Source organism: Protomyctophum bolini (genome assembly GCF_963924005.1).
Source record: "Protomyctophum bolini genome assembly, chromosome: 6".
Classification (NCBI taxonomy): domain Eukaryota; kingdom Metazoa; phylum Chordata; class Actinopteri; order Myctophiformes; family Myctophidae; genus Protomyctophum; species Protomyctophum bolini.
The window spans coordinates 9,760,735-9,777,703 of NC_137867.1; the positions used below are offsets into that span (position 1 = coordinate 9,760,735).

General features: G+C 44.3%; 3 protein-coding genes across 3 annotated transcripts; all 3 read right to left on the reverse strand.

The window, feature by feature from the left end:
• Positions 1-29: 29 nt before the first annotated feature.
• LOC308316883 (methionine--tRNA ligase, cytoplasmic-like) lies at positions 30-2,766 on the reverse strand (the record flags this gene model as incomplete). Its single annotated transcript, XM_080765669.1, is given in 2 exon segments — positions 30-98; positions 100-2,766. Coding segments are annotated over 2 exon segments (2,736 nt in total).
• Positions 2,767-3,760: 994 nt separating this feature from the next.
• On the reverse strand, positions 3,761-4,009 carry LOC308316884 (transcription elongation factor 1 homolog; the record flags this gene model as incomplete). The annotated part of the gene is made up of 1 exon (XM_080765670.1): positions 3,761-4,009. The coding sequence occupies one exon, from the start codon at positions 4,007-4,009 to the stop codon at positions 3,761-3,763; it is 249 nt and encodes an 82-aa protein (XP_080621796.1).
• A 2,375-nt stretch (positions 4,010-6,384) lies between these two features.
• Positions 6,385-13,574, reverse strand: LOC308317311 (alpha-1-antitrypsin-like protein GS55-MS). Its single transcript, XM_080766211.1, has 7 exons — positions 13,433-13,574; positions 12,273-12,411; positions 11,341-11,910; positions 10,457-10,533; positions 8,793-8,986; positions 8,285-8,429; positions 6,385-7,387 (listed from the first exon to the last, which is right to left on the reverse strand). Exons 2-7 carry the CDS (start codon positions 12,403-12,405, stop codon positions 7,202-7,204), a joined length of 1,305 nt encoding a protein of 434 aa, XP_080622337.1. The 5' UTR covers positions 12,406-12,411; positions 13,433-13,574; the 3' UTR covers positions 6,385-7,201.
• Positions 13,575-16,969: the final 3,395 nt, after the last annotated feature.

Here is a 16,969-nt window from a genome sequence, read left to right on the forward strand (position 1 = left end):
GGGTCATTTTAAATGTGCTTTAATATACCTCACTTCTTCTTGCCCTTCTGCTGTGCCAGTTCAGGGCTCTTCCCTTCTGCCAAAGCCAGCTGTTTTTTTTAGGTCCAGTAGTTTGGCGACCTCCCCTGTGAGAACGGCCTTCAGCGCTCGCACCTTGTCCGCCTGTTGGGCCACGGCCTCTATGAGCTGCTGAACTCGTTCTGGGTCACCGCTGCACACAGTGACCGGGGTTGACGCAGCCACTGGCGTGGCCTCAGCGGCGTTCTGTGGCTTTGTCTGCTGTACACCAAAGCTCTCCTTCAAAGCCTCAATCTGGTCTGCCTCTAGTTTCTGGAACAAAGGACTGACGGTGCCAATGCGGTGGCCAGCAGCCAGGGTACAGACAAAGCTGCCAGTACCTTTCAGAAAGGTGTTGATGCACGCCTGAGGGGCATTGAGCTGATCTCTGATGGTTTGGCTGACCGTCGGCGTGTATGGCAGCAACATCACAGACAGCAAGCACGCAATATTCACAGACACACCGGTCACTGTGCCTGCACGTTGCCTGTCGGAGTCTCCTCCCTTGATCTTCTTCCACGGCTCGTTGTCCTGGATGTACTGGTTGCCATGGCGAGAGATGTTGAGGATGTGTTTCAAAGCGTTGCAAATTTTGACTTTGTCCATGAGCTGGATGTACTGGCGCAGCTCCCAGCCCACCTGGGCCAGGAGCATCTTGTCCTTGTCCTGCAGGTCCATTACAGGCACACAGCCCTCGAAGAACTTACTGACAAACATCCCTGCTCTGTTGATGAAGTTTCCCAGGTTATTAAGCAGCTCAGAGTTGTTCCTGGTAGCCATGTCATCCCAGCAGAAGTCAGAGTCCTTGCTCTCTGGACGCACGGACAGCAGGTAGAACCGCCACACGTCTGAGGGGATGCCGGTATCCATCGCCATGTCTCCAAACACGCCCACGCCACGGCTCTTAGAGAACTTGACACGCTCATAGTTCAGATACTCGGTGGCGATGAGGTGGTTGACCAGGGTGTAGTTGTCCTGAGCGCCCAGCAGGGAGCATGGGAACACCACGCTGTGAAATGGCACGTTGTCTTTCGCCATGAAGTTGTACAGCTCCACCTGCTGCGGATTCTTCCACCACTTCTCCCATTGGTCTGTGTAGTTGGCGGTGATGGACAGGTAGCCAATAGGGGCGTCGAACCACACGTAGAACACCTTCCCCGCACACTCTGCAAAGTCAGGGTGATCGGGCACTGGTGTTCCCCACTTCAGGTCCCTGGTGATGCAGCGCGGCTTCAGTCCGTCCCTCAGCCAGGAGTGCGTGATTTGTTTGGCGTTGGATGTCCAGTCTCCTGCACTGGTCGACTTGTCCAGCCACTCCTTCAACTGGTTCTCCAACTTGGGCAGGTCCAGGAACAGGTGCTTGGATGAGCGGATGACGGGAGACTGCCGGCAGACTTTACACTGGGGATCCCCGAGCTCTACGGCGTTGATGAGTCGACCACAATCGTCACACTGGTCCCCACGGGCCTCTGGGAAGCTACAGTGAGGACAGACCCCCTCCACAAAGCGGTCGGCCAGGAAGCGCTGGCAGCTCTCACAGCGCAGCTGCTCCACCGTGTCCTCCACCAGGAACTTGTGGTTGTGTAGCCGCCTGAAAATGTCCTGGGCTATTTTTGTCTGTTGCTCTGTGGTGGTTCTGCCAAAGAAATCAAAGTCGATCTGGAACCACTTGTAAATGCTGGAGTGGATGGTGTGGTATTTATCACAGATCTGCTGCGGTGTCAGGTTCTCTTCTCTGGCCTTGTTCTCCGTGGCTGTGCCATACTCATCCGTACCGCACACGAACAGCAGGTTCCAGCCTCGCAGACGACCATACCTGGCGAAGACGTCAGAACTCAGGACACAGCCGATGATGTTACCCAGATGGGGGACATTGTTGACATATGGCAAAGCACTAGTCAGCAGGATGTTACGCTTACCCTCCTGAGGCAGGATGGGATGTTGTCTCTCTGTGCTCACTGAGCAGCTGTCCAGTCCTTGACCCCATGTGACGGCAGCTGATGCCATCTCCTCCTCAGAGAACTGACGTTCTCCCTCACCCTCAGTGGAGCTGCTGCTGTGTGTCTGGGGGTCTCTGCGCTGGCTGGAGTGTGGAGCAGGCTGCCTCTGCATGAAGCCCTTCAGTGCCTCAAGGCCCTTTCCCTGCAGCGCCTTCTGAGCTGCAGTCTGACAGGCCTGCAGAATGGCCACACGGTCAAACCACGCCCGCAGTGCCTTGTGTTCGCCTGTTAGGGTGGAATCAGACATAACAGGGTGCAGAGATGCCCACAGAACGATATCGGCCACCGAAACAGCTTCAGCCGTTAGGTATGGTGTGGTGGTGTTCCTCAGACTATGATCCAGGTAGCTGAGGGGTCCCTGGAGGCACCTGGATGCCTCTGCTCGTTTCCCGTGCAGCACAGCCATGTGGAGGGCCTCCATAAGCGCCAGCTGAAGCTCTGTGGCTTCCCATTCAAGCCATTGAAGGCACTGGTCACTGGATAGCTGTCCACTCACTTCAAACATGTACTTGCAGATTGCGTTTGCACTGAAAAGGTGCAGTCCACTTGGCAGAAGCATGGCTGGCAGGGCTGGACAGCTGAGGAATGGCACCACTCGCTCTTCAGGGTTGACATGCTGAACCTCACATGTAACCCCTGTCAGTTGGAGCGTCGCTAACGGCTTCAGGCAATGTGGATTGCCCTCACTAACGAACAGCTTCAGATCCATCTGTTCCGCTATATTGAACCGGTGACTGGCTTAAAATGTGCGTGCAGTATATATCTATCTGTCAGCATATATATAGTCCATATATGCTGACCTGTTCTGAATAAACTCCATAAAGGGACACAGAGTGACACATATAGAAATCTCCATATATGGGTATAAAAGGGACACAGATAGATCGGTGGAACGTGTACTCTGCATTTCCGGTTGTCCAGAACCAGCACAAAAGCCTCATTTGGCATGTTTGACAAAGAACTCCATGTATGGGCATAAAAGGGGACATGCATTTCCGGTTGTCCAGGACCAGCACAAAAGCCTCGGGTCTGGATCTGATCACCCCTATATCTCCATATATGGATCTGGCCTGTTCTGATATCACAACACGGGCACCGCTCTATATATGCTTTAAAATGGACAAAACTGACCAGCACCACAACAAGCTATTATGCTATCAAAGGCGCCCCTCAATTCACACAAGTGTGATATTTGATATGCGCTAGCCCCTCAACAACGCATGGCTTTGTGTGTGCCCGCATGACGTCATGTGGCAGTCAATGGTCTTTTTATGTCTGTCTTATTCATGCCCCACCATGACGGTGTCAGCCAAGTCTATGGACTTTCTGCTTGCCACCCAAGGGCGCCCCTCACTTCACACAAGTGTGATTTATTTCATTACATATACAGCAGGAAGTAATATGTAATTCTAAAGGCCTCTCATAGCAGCAAGTCTAGACATTACATAGAAATCTCAAACACACTGTATAATCCTCCAAGTACTGCAGCCTCTGAAGCAACTCCATATGGCTTCTCGTTACTTCACATCAAAGTATCATACTCCTGTTCTCTGATCCTGGCATGATGTTCCTAGGATGTTCTTCTACATATTGATGAGGAGCCCCTTGTGTGCATGTGACTTTGGCAGGCTGCAGGCAGTGCAGGGTCTCTTTGTGCATGGTGGCATTCAAAGGAAGACGTCAGACACACCGACCTTGGACGGCTATGCATTGGCCTGTTCACAGGCATCTATCCACTCACTGAAAACATCCACTGGCTCCGACAGATAATGTATAGGAGTTTGGTACGCCTCCATGCACACACAGCACGTTATAATTCCCACATTACGAGTCCTTTCCATTTTGACAGAACAGGAGTTGTTGTAGTTACAGAATGGGCAGGTGAACAGGGTGTCCAGACCCATCTGTTGTTTCTTGGGTGCTGGCTTCCTCGTGGCCTTTCTGCGTCCCATTGTTGACAGCTGTGGATCCAATGTAGTGTGCTGTGACTCTGCTGTAGGTGATGCTCTATTAGATGGATGAACTCAGTGCAGTGCTTTGTCTCAGTGTGAATAAATGAACTCACCTTCACCTTTATAGGGTCTCTGCTCTGACGTCACAGGCTCCATCACTAAAATACAATAATGGCTTGTAATTTTGCTGTAATAGGCTACTGTAGAGCTATCAGTCTGATGACTAATAGCGAGTAGTAGGCTACTGCCAATACAACTTGTTAACTGAGTTTACCACCTTACGTGAACACATCCAACGTTTTGGATCTGATCAATAAAAATAACAGAAGACAACCCACATTTAATTCCACTTTACTAAGCAGTTCAATTCAAATACAACCATTCTCTCAAGAACAGATTCTGAAACAAACAGCAGATGGCACTGTTTTTCCTTTTTTTTGGCAGATGGGTTACTTCCCAGATTGATTACTTCCCTTTTCTCCACTGGCTACAATACGGAAACTTGGCAGGATGAAAACACAATAAACAGTCAGAGTTAGCAAACCTTGCTGAGGTGCAGTATCTCTAAGGAATGGGCAATCTTTACAGCATATTGTGTGCTTAAGAATTTTTACACGATCAATCAAAACGACTTATTTTGAGGTAGCCTCCTATGCCCAGCTTTCCGAGTTTGTGTAAAGACAAAGGTGAAGAGTGAAAGGTAAGGACGCAAATTGTGATTGGCCGGAATGAGATGATGTATGACAGGGATACTCAAATAGATTTACCTGTGGGCCACATTACAAAAATGGCAAGGGGCCAGTAGATAAAATTACGACATTAATGATACTTGATAACTTCTCTCTTTCAATTGCTTTATTTTCGCAAAATGTATCAAAGTACAATGTGCATGCACACAATATGTAAATAAATAAATGTGTTACATTTTCTTGCATAAACACAAAGAGCTGTTTCCATAACTGCACAAATTATTGCACATAACATGAGTAGCTGTTATAATAACATAATAACATAACATGAGTAGCTCTTTGCCTGCCTGCCTGCCTGTCTGTCTGTCTGTCCATGAAGTTATTTGTCTGTCTGTCAATGAGTAGCTGTCTTACTGTCTGCCTGTCTATGAGTAGCTGTCTGCCTGCCTGTCTATGAGTAGCTGTCTGTCTGCCTGCCTGCCTGTCCAATTGTCCATGAGTAGCTGTCTGTCTGCCTGTCTGAGTAGCTGTCTGCCTGCCTGCCTAATTGTCCATGAGTAGCTGTCTGTCTGCCTGTCTATGAGTAGCTGTCTGCCTGCCTGCCTAATTGTCCATGAGTAGCTGTCTGTCTGCCTGTCTATGAGTAGCTGTCTGCCTTCCTGCCTGTCCAATTGTCCATGAGTAGCTGTCTGTCTGTCTATGAGTAGCTGTCTGCCTGCCTGCCCAATTGTCTATGAGTAGCTGTCTGTCTGTCTATGAGTAGCTGTCTGCCTTCCTGCCTGTCCAATTGTCCATGAGTAGCTGTCTGTCTGCTATGAGTAGCTGTCTGCCTTCCTGCCTGTCCAATTGTCCATGAGTAGCTGTCTGCCTGCCTGTCCAATTCTCCATGAGTAGCTGTCTGTCTGCCTGTCTATGAGTAGCTGTCTGCCTGCCTGCCAGCCAGCAAGTTGGTTAACAGAAAATAAATTGTTATGGCTGAGTAAAATAAAATACAATAAACACAATTTGCCTGAAAATAGATTACCCAGCTATGACCTTTTTCATGAAAAAAAATGAGTAGTGATATGGCTGACTGAGTAAAATAAAACAATCTACCTGAAAATAGATAGCTATAAGTGAAGAGCAATTTCCGCAATTTCCATTTCCGCAATTTCCATTTCCGCAATTTCCATTTCCGCAATTTCCATTTCCACCATTTCCACAATTTCCGCAATTACCATTTCCGCAATTTCCATTTCCACCATTTCCGCAATTACAATTTCCGCAATTTCCATTTCCAACTATTAATGGCAGCTGGGTTTTATCATTCAAATAAAATAGAATTCTGTCCGTTTAGCTATAAAATTATGTCAGGGAATAGGGATACACAGTATATGTCTTTCATTTGCATTGCATCTCCCCCCCCCCCCCCCCCCCCCTTATAATAATGTAATTAAAGATAACTTCATTCAGATTTATTTATTTTTATTTCATTTTCCAGATTTTTTTTTCTTCTTTTTTTTTTAGATTTTCATTGGTGGGCCAGTCATAATGGTCCCGCGGGCCTGATGTGGCCCGCGGGCCTGAGGTTGAGTATCACTGATGTATGATGATAAGAGCACCCCTCACTTCACACGATTTTGTTTTTCTATAGTGAAGCAAGCAATAGAGGAATTTCATGTAAAATAAAAAGACGACATCCCAAAATGATTTTAATGCGGCACATTGTTTATTAAGGATCCCCCCGTTAAGTCCTCACAGCAGTGAAGGCTAATCTTCCTGGGTCCAAAGAAACATTCCCGCTTTGCAATCGTTCGTTAAAACATAATACTATAATTAAAAAATATATATATCCTGAAAAGTAACAAACAGTTCTTGACACCCAACAGAGACGATATGGTATACGCACATTTTGTGGCTTTTACTCAGTGTTGTTTTTGGCAGCAAATTTCTATTTTAGTTTTAGTCATAGTCTCTTGAATAGTTATCACTTAGTTTTAGTCACATTTTAGTCGCCTGGAATGTTCTAGTGTTCAGTCTAGTTTTAGTCGACTAAATGTCATACGATTTTAGTCGACTAAATCTACAGTTGATTTAGTCGACTAAAATGTGTTTTGACAGGCATTGATGTCGTCGTAATGACATATTTTACACTTTGGTTGCATGCTGAAAATAGCAGATATACAATCTCGCAACGCGTCGCGGCATAAAACTGGATCTCTTTTAGTCTAGTTTTTATTTGTTGATTAATTGTCAGTATATTTAGTCTTAGTTTTAGTCATCATAGATTCCTTTTTTATTTAGTTTTAGTCAGTGAAAAAAGGTAGTCGACGAACATTTTTCGTCTTAGTTTTAGTCGACGAAAACAACACTGCTTTTACTGGTCTGCAAATTACTTTACATTCAAACTACTCGGCAAGCCAAGATAACTACACATATAAACACTATTAGATGTCAGCTATAGGGTTACATCGGTCAACATCTGCGCTTGCCTTGAATGACTGAGCACATGCAGTTTGACTCATCAGAGGTTTGGATTGACGATCTTTCCCATGAACAGGATGTTGTGAGAGGAGTCGGCGATGAGAACCATGAAGGGACGATCGAAGCGCAGTTGCGGGGGCATAGACTGCAGCACGAATTTGGCGGTTGTGACCGCAGCCGCAGTGGCTCCGGTCTCGTCTACGTCCAGTGTGACTTGGTGCACAACCTGCACATAAACCATCAATGATTAGATCAGTGATTCTCACAATTTGAAAATGTCATGTTGTACTTTGTCCGACTGTCTGCAGTTGCACAATGTATAGCGTCGCTGCCGGGCGTAAACCTCCTATCTACGTATTTCAACTAATTGTTTTTCTTTAATAAATCAACGCTATTGGACACCCGTCTGTGTGTGGGTTTCACAAATACTGAGCAAATGAAAAGTGTTTGTTTCTGACTAAGGGCTGTATTTTGCGTGTCTTAAGTACCAGGTCTTATTCCCTAACTTGAGTAAACTAAAGACCTGGAGGCGTGGTCAATGCCATTTGGCTATTCTGAGTGGCCAAAGAGCATTGACCACGCCTTCAGGTCTTTCGTTTACTCAAGTTAGGGAATAAGACCTGGTACTTAAGACACGCAAAATACCTCCTAACTCCATTGGATCCTCAAATTGTCGGTCAAACCTCCTAACTCCACCCCTCAATGACAGTAACAGGCACCTGTCATTGTTCTGTATAGTGCAATGGTTCTCAAAGTGAGGTCTGGGGACCCCCAGGGGTCCTTGGAGGGTTCCAGGGGGGTCCCCCAGCAAAATGAGGAACAGTTTAAACGTGTGTAAGTCCTTTATATTTTTTTATGGGGTCCTTGGCTCAAAATCTTTTAAAATAGGGGTTCACAGCTAAATGTATCATCAATTTGGGGGTACACGACATGAATACATTGCTGTAGTAGTGCACATAGTCCATGAGTGAATCTGGCAGTAATCCGAGAATAGAACGCAACATATGGCTTGGTTGAGCAGTCTGATGGCTACTGGACTGATGGACGACTGTCTCTATCTGTCCTTTTATTTGTTGTGACATAATAAGACAGTCAGACCCTCATCCGTTGTGGCAGCTCTTACCTCTGACACAAACGCATCCTCTGCAATGCCACTGAAATTTGCTGCAGCACCAAACATGTCCGTCATTCCCATCTGACGCAGCACACCGTTCAGGTTTACATTAGTCTTGATGGAAAACCTGGGAACCGATATATAGTGTTCCTCACTGCAAAGGAAAAGCAAAAACAATACACTTAAGACTATGGGGAAATAATTGACTCATCTCTGACAATGCAATTGTCATTACTTGGCACAGAAAGTAATATTCTAACAAAGCGATTTTGGGTCTCCTGAACAGCGCTATATAAATGACATGGGTTATTATTATAATTATTATTCGTTTCAATTTAAAGTAATAAAGTAACATGTAATATGATGACATTCTGAAAGTAATCATTTTGAGCATGTCAAGTTTTCAGAGTTCACAACGGGTCACTCGCAAAACACATTGTGTGAGCTTGCAGATTGGCTATTTTTGAAATAAATTGCAATTGTATATGCTTTTTTTTTCTCAAATGTAATGTCAAACCTTCTCAGCCCATTGAGCCATTTGGCGTAGTGCATGGGGCAGATGTGCTCCTCCAGTTGAGCCAGATTTCCGTAAGGCATCAGCAACAGCATGTAGTAGGAGGATTTGAAGGGCAGACGGAGGACGTCGGTGTTGATAGACCTGTCATAATACTGATCAACCCAGGCCTCCCTGTTCATCATCTGGACACGAACCTGCAACGTCAAAGGAAGTAAGCAAAGTTATTTGTTTACCCAGTGGACTAAGCTCGAGATGCTTGTTTACAGCCACGCCCTGCTCATAGAACATTTCATGGTAGGGGTTCAATGCCTTGCTCAAGGGCACTTCAGCGGTGGTAATTTGAACGTGCCGGTCCGGGGATTCAAACTGGTGACCTTCCGGTATCAAGACCGCTCCGCAAACCGTTCGGCCACCGCTGCCCATGTGAACCACTTAGAAGAGCCTTCGTGAGCTTGTAGAACTATTCACTTTTCTTTTTAAATATAAAGGCAAAGAGGTTTAGGGATAACGGGGTAAGGCACTGACAAAAATAGGTCCCACCACGGTGGCCAAAGATTAAGAAACTCTGCTGGTTCTGGCAACAGATTTTGCCTAAATATGCTTTGAAAGTGCTGGCTAGGTGACTCAAAGCTGTTGCACGTTGTGAGCTTGTTAGATCTACCTCGCTGTTCCAAACACGAGGATCCGTGGTAAAAATGACCTATATGCAGCAGCAGCACGCCGTATTAAACGGCCCAACAGTGAAGCACCGCCATGACGCACTGTCACTGTCACGTTCTAATCGAGACGCTCTGCGTTCACACTTTGATAACAATGCAGACATTTTTCCTCTGTAGTGTGACATGATATATTGCCGACGCCATTTAATGCCGGCATGTGAAATCGCAGCACATTAACACTGTGGCAATTCACAGGGCATATTGGCCAATGGCCACTCCCGTCCACTGACTATATGTTTTATTCAGTTGATAACGCCCAGTAATAGTATTCGGCCATGCAGAGACGAAATGTTTTTATAATCGTCATGGGGGCCCCCCCCCCATCTCCCCCAGTTTATACACCGAAATAAACTGGGGTGAAACAAGCCACCAGATTAGCATTTGAATGCCTGATCTGCATGTGTACAATAGGACAGGCAACACGGTCCACCCCCCACCACCCGCCACCCGGGCCAGGACAAAAGAGGTGTTAAGGTGCGTTCAGACTTGGATGGTCAGAGCGGCGCGATTACATACAAAGTCAATGCAAGGACGAGAATTGCGCGAACGGTCGCGGCGCGACCTGGCGCGGTACAAACGGGACGGACCGAGGCGAATATATTCCATAGAGTAATGATATATTCAGGTCTAATTCTTCATGGGGGCTCGAGCCCCCCCCCCCCCCCACCCCCCCCACGGAGTCTACGTCACTGCGGCCATGCCATTCATTGCCCAGCCGCACTCTCAGGGCAGTACAATTTATGAATGAAATGATGTCACACTCACGTCTCAATTCAGCGTCTGGTCGGAACTCGTCGGAAAGTGGCTAACTTTATTTGCTACCATGGCATGCAGGTTTGTATTCTCTCAAAGTTTATGTTTTGTCGCGTGGCTCTGTTCGTTCAGATCGGAGGCAAACCAATAAAAAGACAGTCAGTAAGATAGTAGTGTTATGGGATGGAGTACCTTGGTTTCGGTTTTCTCATCCACGATGAAATCCTCCTCCCGAGTTTTTTTGGGGTCAAATTGAGTCTTCCATTTTCCTGTTTGACGGAAAACAATAGAAACAACGATGAGGATAAGCGAAGGTGACTGTAGCAGGGGTCATCAATATGTCTGTACACGGACAAACATGTCTGTGGCGAGACCCAATTACTATGTTCTATTAAGAGTCCACTATTGGTTGTCAATTGTCATGTTTTACTTTTATTTGCAAGGTCCACCGTAACTCTGAGGTGTGCACATGCTGATGGCTTGCCGCTGAATTGTGTCATTTAGTTCAGCATTTTGACTTGACTGCTGAACTAAATTAAAGAATTCAGCTGTGTGTTATTTTTGAATAATGACCACTGAACTCTATACCAGATCATTGTCTAATCAAAGCACGTGCTCATATCAGTGAGTGTTGCCATATCCAACATGGCAGCTGTGTAAACAAACGTAATGTAATTTACAATAATGTAATGTAATAAATTGTCAATAATGTTTTTGAAAGCAGATTTGAAGTGAGAAATAGGCAACGCAGTAACTGGAAATGAATGGAATACTTTCATTACGGCAATGAAATCCTTTCCTTTTATTATTACTTTTGGGTCAATTGATTAATTTATTTCAGTAGCCGTGTAAGAAGTGGGATCATCAATGGGGCGCGGGTCATAATTGAGAAATAAACCCCTTCACAGTGATTAGAGCTCTACGCTATCACATATGATACATGATACATTTCTCAATAATGACCCAGTCCCCATTGATTATCGCAGGCATAACACTAATTTAATTTGTTAATTTCTGTCTGGTATATGAAATTATTCTAAAAATGTAAGAATTGAATGACAACTCAGAGATCTCACCTTTGTAGTATACGTAACTAATGAGATACATGAGGGTGTCAGCATCCAGGTTTTCCACTAGTTGGTCTATCTTGCCGTGGGTCTTCTCCCCCACATACTTGTTGATGGTAGCAGCACTCTCTGTGGAATTGTTAAAGTCCACATTGACCCCGTCCGCCAGGTAGGACTGCCTGAGAGCATCCAGGAACTCAGTGTGTGGCTTGAACTTATTGTCCACAAACACTGCAATTCCTGCACTGATCTGAGCGTCTTCTGATGAGGTCTTGGTCAGAAGTCCTCGGAAGGCCTGGTTTACGTCAGCCTGGTTCAGCAAGGAGCTGTTGAAGCCCAGACCACTGAAGAGCTGCTGGTGGGTTTGGCCCCGGGCCCCTACAGACAAGGCTGCCAGGGCCAGGCTGACACTGGAGGGCGAGAAGAAGATGTTCTTGCCTTGGTTGTCCGTCTGAGCGGCCAGTTTTCTGTACAGGTTGAAGGCAAAAGCTTTGTTTGCAGATTGCACCATGGCAGATTGCACCATGGAGAGGTTGTTTGCAGCGTGGTCTGCACTGTTATCTTCATGACCTGAAGGTGCTGGGTTCGATATGTGAAAAAGAAAACAGGAAAAAAAACAGAGGGGGATATTTTCTTAAGCACTTAAACCCTACACTTCTTCCAACACTTTAGCTTGTACTGTAGATCTATTTTTGCACATTTTAATGTGGCTAGCATCGTAACAAGTACATAATTTTATCAAATTGTGATATTATCAAACATATCAGTCTACATTAGATAGATAGATAGATGGATAGATGGATAGATGGATAGATGGATAGATGGATAGATAGATAGATAGATAGAGTTAGTTAGTTAGTTACCAGTAGTTAGTTAGTATGACCAGAAGGAGGGATAAGACATGTCTCCACCGGCCAAATCCAACTCTGGTCAGCTGTTACCTTTTTTTTCATAATTTGTCAAGACAGATTTTGGCTCAAAGGCTCCCAGATCCTCGTTTCCTTTTAAAAAAGCGCTGGTACCCAGACATACCAGCGCGGACAGAATCCACACCACCACGGCTCCTTGCATCATGATGAACTAAGATACAGGTTCAAAAGGTTCCAATCAGTCAATAGTTCACTCACTGTGTGTTAACTAAACAATCCTATCAATCTAGGCTAGCACTTCTATGTTTGGAAGTGTTGTAGTCCATTCCCGATTAAAATATGAAGTAGAATGACTGCAACTACACCATGTTTCCAATGGTCGATCGATTAGATTTTCTTTAATGGAACAATGTAAACGGACAGAAGTGGTTAAGCATTCTATTCCGATCATTCAGAAGTTACATCTTAAATTGAGGATTCCAGTGTCAACACCGGCCAAGACTTCAATAGCCAAGTATCACAAAACTGAAACAGGTCAAATTATTATAGTTCATTGTGGCAGGATCACTGACCAAATAAGTTATGGCTGTGAGTCAATTATCTCTAGCGAACACCACTGTATTATTTATGACAAATTATAAATTAGCCTAAAGTTTGTTATTTATTCATTTCCATGCACTTGTCAGAACACTCATATTTACATTAAATCTAATAACTATCTAATAAACATTTTATAATTTGTGCTGGGATCATTTCTTAGATATTTTAAGTTTAGCCTATTTTTTCTGAGCCTTGCACCCCCCATTTCTTGGGTCCAAATTGAACAAAATGATCTTATTCTTTAGTGCTTTATGTGCTCTAATTTGTGCCATTGAAATTGAAAGTGTGCTATTTTGATATATATATATATTTATATAAATTATTATTTTACTAGGCAGGCATGTCATTACGGGGTCTGGCCAAGAGGGGGCACAAGTACGCCAGGCTTATAAACATATTTACTTAAAATATCGCAAAACATTATACTAGCACAGATTATCTTATATTTACAGCACAATATAGCACAAATCCAGCACTAAAGAATGACACCAATGACCAATATTATATGTTTGCATCATATGGGGTGCTAACTTCACTAGGGGGCAAAGCAACCCGCAACTACGCATATTTACAGTCACACATACGTGTGTACAGTATTACATTAGGCTACTATTATTATTGTTACTACTCACCTTCCTAACGTAAAGACACCAGCTAGCTCGTCCTCAATTCAACTCCTCACCGACAGACTGCTGACTGCTGAGAGACAGACAAAGGAAGGAGAGAGATGTCCCCCTTTTAGCATAGCGAGTAGCGACTGATCAGATCAATGGCGCTGGCTCCCCCCACTCACTGACTGAGTGGACAGACAGGGGGGTCAGACATACTGAGTTGGCCCCCTTCACATTCTGATTCAGTAGATCCTTAGACCTGTGATCTTTTGTGGTAAGATGTAATTTCCTGGGGTCTAGTAGTCATAATCTAGTAGTCATAATCATAAAAAAAAGAACGCTATAAAATTGTGATGTATATTTTGATAGCTTATGCCTCTCAACATATCTCATAATTGTAGCCTACACAGAACACTTCAGCCTATAGGAGTTCACATGCAGAGAGGTCTAAGCGAAGAGGTCATTTGGAATAGCAAGCACTATAAGAGAGCCTAGGGACACTTTAAGATAGTCAGTTCGTAACAGCTGTGAGATCCTGCTATATAGTGGACATTGTGAGGTTTTACCACACTGAAGAATGCTTTGAAAATAAGACCACCTGTGGTAACTTGTTGACAAGAGGCAATAGAGCCTTAAGGGTCAACACACACACACACACACACACACACACACACACACACACACACACACACACACACACACACACACACACACACACACACACACACACAGGGACAAGGTGACACCCACAGATTGGGGATGTATAAGATGGAACGGAGAATCAGTTAGAACTGTGAGCTAGGGGAACCTAGGCGCTCTGCCTGGGACGAAGGCCTCAATATGCTGTAACCATGCGAATGCTTGTAACCTGTAACTGATTGCTGATCAATAAATGGAAAGAAGGAAATATGCCTGCTTGGACCTCCTATTCATTTCAACAGCAACTCCAACAAAGGAATTAGGTAAATTAATCCACGGAGCCCTGTAAGAAAGACACATCAATTGTGTTAACGAAAGAAAGCAGCAAATGAAAAAATAACACTCACCAATTACTTTCTCTAATAACAACCTAAAACATAGGCTATGAACCTCGGTTGAAAATAACGTTGACCTTAAAATGATCAATTAGGCCTACTGCAATGTATCCGGAAATCGAAATGTAGCCTAAGTATTGGCATTATAAACTTAAAGTGCCATATATAGTAAATTTATCCTACTCATTATGCAATCTACTAAGTATTGGAAATTGGAAACATATACTCAAGTGAAGTACAAATAGGCTACCTCAGTACAGTAAAGCAAGATTGTAGTTTTTTGATTGATTGATTGAAATATTTATTAACAGTTTGCAGAATTACAGTACATTTCAAGCACAAACTCAATACAAAGACTGTTAACTGTGAGTGGACGACCCAATTAAGCATTACACTTGTTTACAAGAGGGTCCACCATGTTCAATTCATCAAAACATTTAGAGACGTACAAATAGACACTTCTAAAGAACAGAACAGGAATTCATCATAAAGGAGGTAAAAATGGAAAAGAAACATAATAGCCTACAGTGGGGGAAAAAGGGGGGGGGGGGATTCAGATTTTACGGAGGCCAGTTTCGAATTGCAGCCGTCCGTAGGTGCCCTTTGACAGCGGTTTTGAAGGAGTCAAGGGATTCACATGTCTTAATGACTGTTGGTAGGGCGTTCCACATTTTGGTGGCATAGGAGCGAAAATAATTTAGTCCCTTGTTTGTGCCGAATCTGGGCTGTACATGGTTCGTTGCACTCCCTCTGGTGTTGTGGGTGTGGACTTCGTTAACATTAAGGAAGTATCTAGACAGGTACATGGTATCTTGGTGGTGTATCGAATCTTGTGGACCAGACCCATTGCAAGATGCTGTACTCTGTCGTCGCCCCTAAGCCATTCCAGCCTGTCAAAGTGGGCAGGGGTGAGGTGGGTTCGGGGGGTGAGGCCAAGTAGGAGACTGACCAGTTTGTTTTGGGAAGTCTGGAGCCTAGTTTTAAGGGCCTTTGAGGTGCTGTGGTACCAGGAGGTGCATGCATAGTCAAAGAAACCTTGTACGAGGGCTCCTGTTAAGGTCTTCAAGGTGTTTTTGTTGACCAGTGAGGAGATCCTGTAAAGGAATCTTGTTCTTTGGTTGATTTTTTTGATTACGTTGGTGGCCATTTTATCACCGGAAAGATTAGCCTCCAGGATGGAACCTAGGTAGGTAATTTCATCTTTACGTGTGATAACATTGTCACCCACTCTAACCAAGAAGCCATTTGCCTTGCTGAGATTACTATTAGATCCAGTACTTAACTTGAGTACATATACTTACTGTAGTTACTTTACACCACTGAGTAGACAATCCTGCCTCAGCTGCTTCAGGCAGATAAACCTGCAGGCTAAAGATAATGAGCCTGGTTATCCCTGCACTTTGACTTGTCAATATTTGCTGCTCTAGCCTCTGTAGCCTATTTATTCTGTGTAGACGTTCTGGTCCAAAATGTTAACCTTTGAGTGGAAAAATAATGTATTTCTTTAAAAAAAAAAAACACAATAGGCTATGCCCCAAAATTGGCATTTTTGACTGTAGGCCTATAGGCCTAGCCCTAGCTATATTATATTACCATCACTTCTTTACCCAAATCCAGCTCAAGTGGAGTAAGGTTACGATGGTTTTTGACCAGTGATGCATAGAGTTGATGGGATCTTCATGAACTGGAAGAGGAAACCTTGTAGGCTACTTTGCGCAATGTGTGTCAATGTGAATATGTTGTGCAGCTCCATTTCATTTGGGTCACACTTTACTTGTCTTGAGCGTGCAAATTCATACACATAAAATGCTTATATGACAGATTAATGATGAACTCACACGTTAAATGAATCTTTAATTCATCATTGGGCGGCGGTGGAGCAGGGGTATAGTGGCCGGATGGAAACCACAAGGTTGCCAGTTCGAACATGGGCTCCCCCAGAGTTAGTGGTGCTATATAAATGCACCATTTATCATGAACTCTTTATGAATAGGCTCTGTCTATGCACAATAACCCTTCCTACTTCCGGGCCCCTTCTCCCTATATACTTCCTTCACAGGTGTTACCAATGATACTAATTAAGGCAGCTGTTTCATTTAGTGTACAACACTACAGTTGTTCTCAAACGTTTTAATTCAAAGGACCCCCACAACTCTGACACTGTACAAATGGTAATTTTTTTACACTCAGTTATAAACCCATACGAGGCCATTTGGACTTTGAGTTGAGACCCACTGGTGTACTACAGAGTGTTTCCAGTGAGCCAACATGCATAATAGCAGCACTATACTACTTTGACCAAACTACTATACTGTTTGACCAGAATGGAACAGATCTAGAGCCTTCATATCATCGGTAACACCTACTCCTCTCCTACTTTACTCCTATACCCGCCTATATGAGCACTCATCCTCGGCATAGGAGTGGAACCATGGAATGACATAGGTATTCCTTAACTAATGATATAGTCTGTCGGCTGGAAACCATACATTATGAACAAAACAATAAAAAATAAATAGCAACG

Bases quoted from the DNA above. Each gene is read 5' to 3' on its own strand.
- LOC308317311 (XM_080766211.1), bottom strand. From the start codon at position 12,405: ATGATGCAAGGAGCCGTGGTGGTGTGGATTCTGTCCGCGCTGGTATGT. The intron at 10,534-11,340 runs GTGAGATCTCTG...TCCGTCAAACAG, and splicing joins TAGTTACGTATACTACAAAG to GAAAATGGAAGACTCAATTT. The intron at 7,388-8,284 runs GTAAGAGCTGCC...GTTTATGTGCAG, and splicing joins AGGATGCGTTTGTGTCAGAG to GTTGTGCACCAAGTCACACT.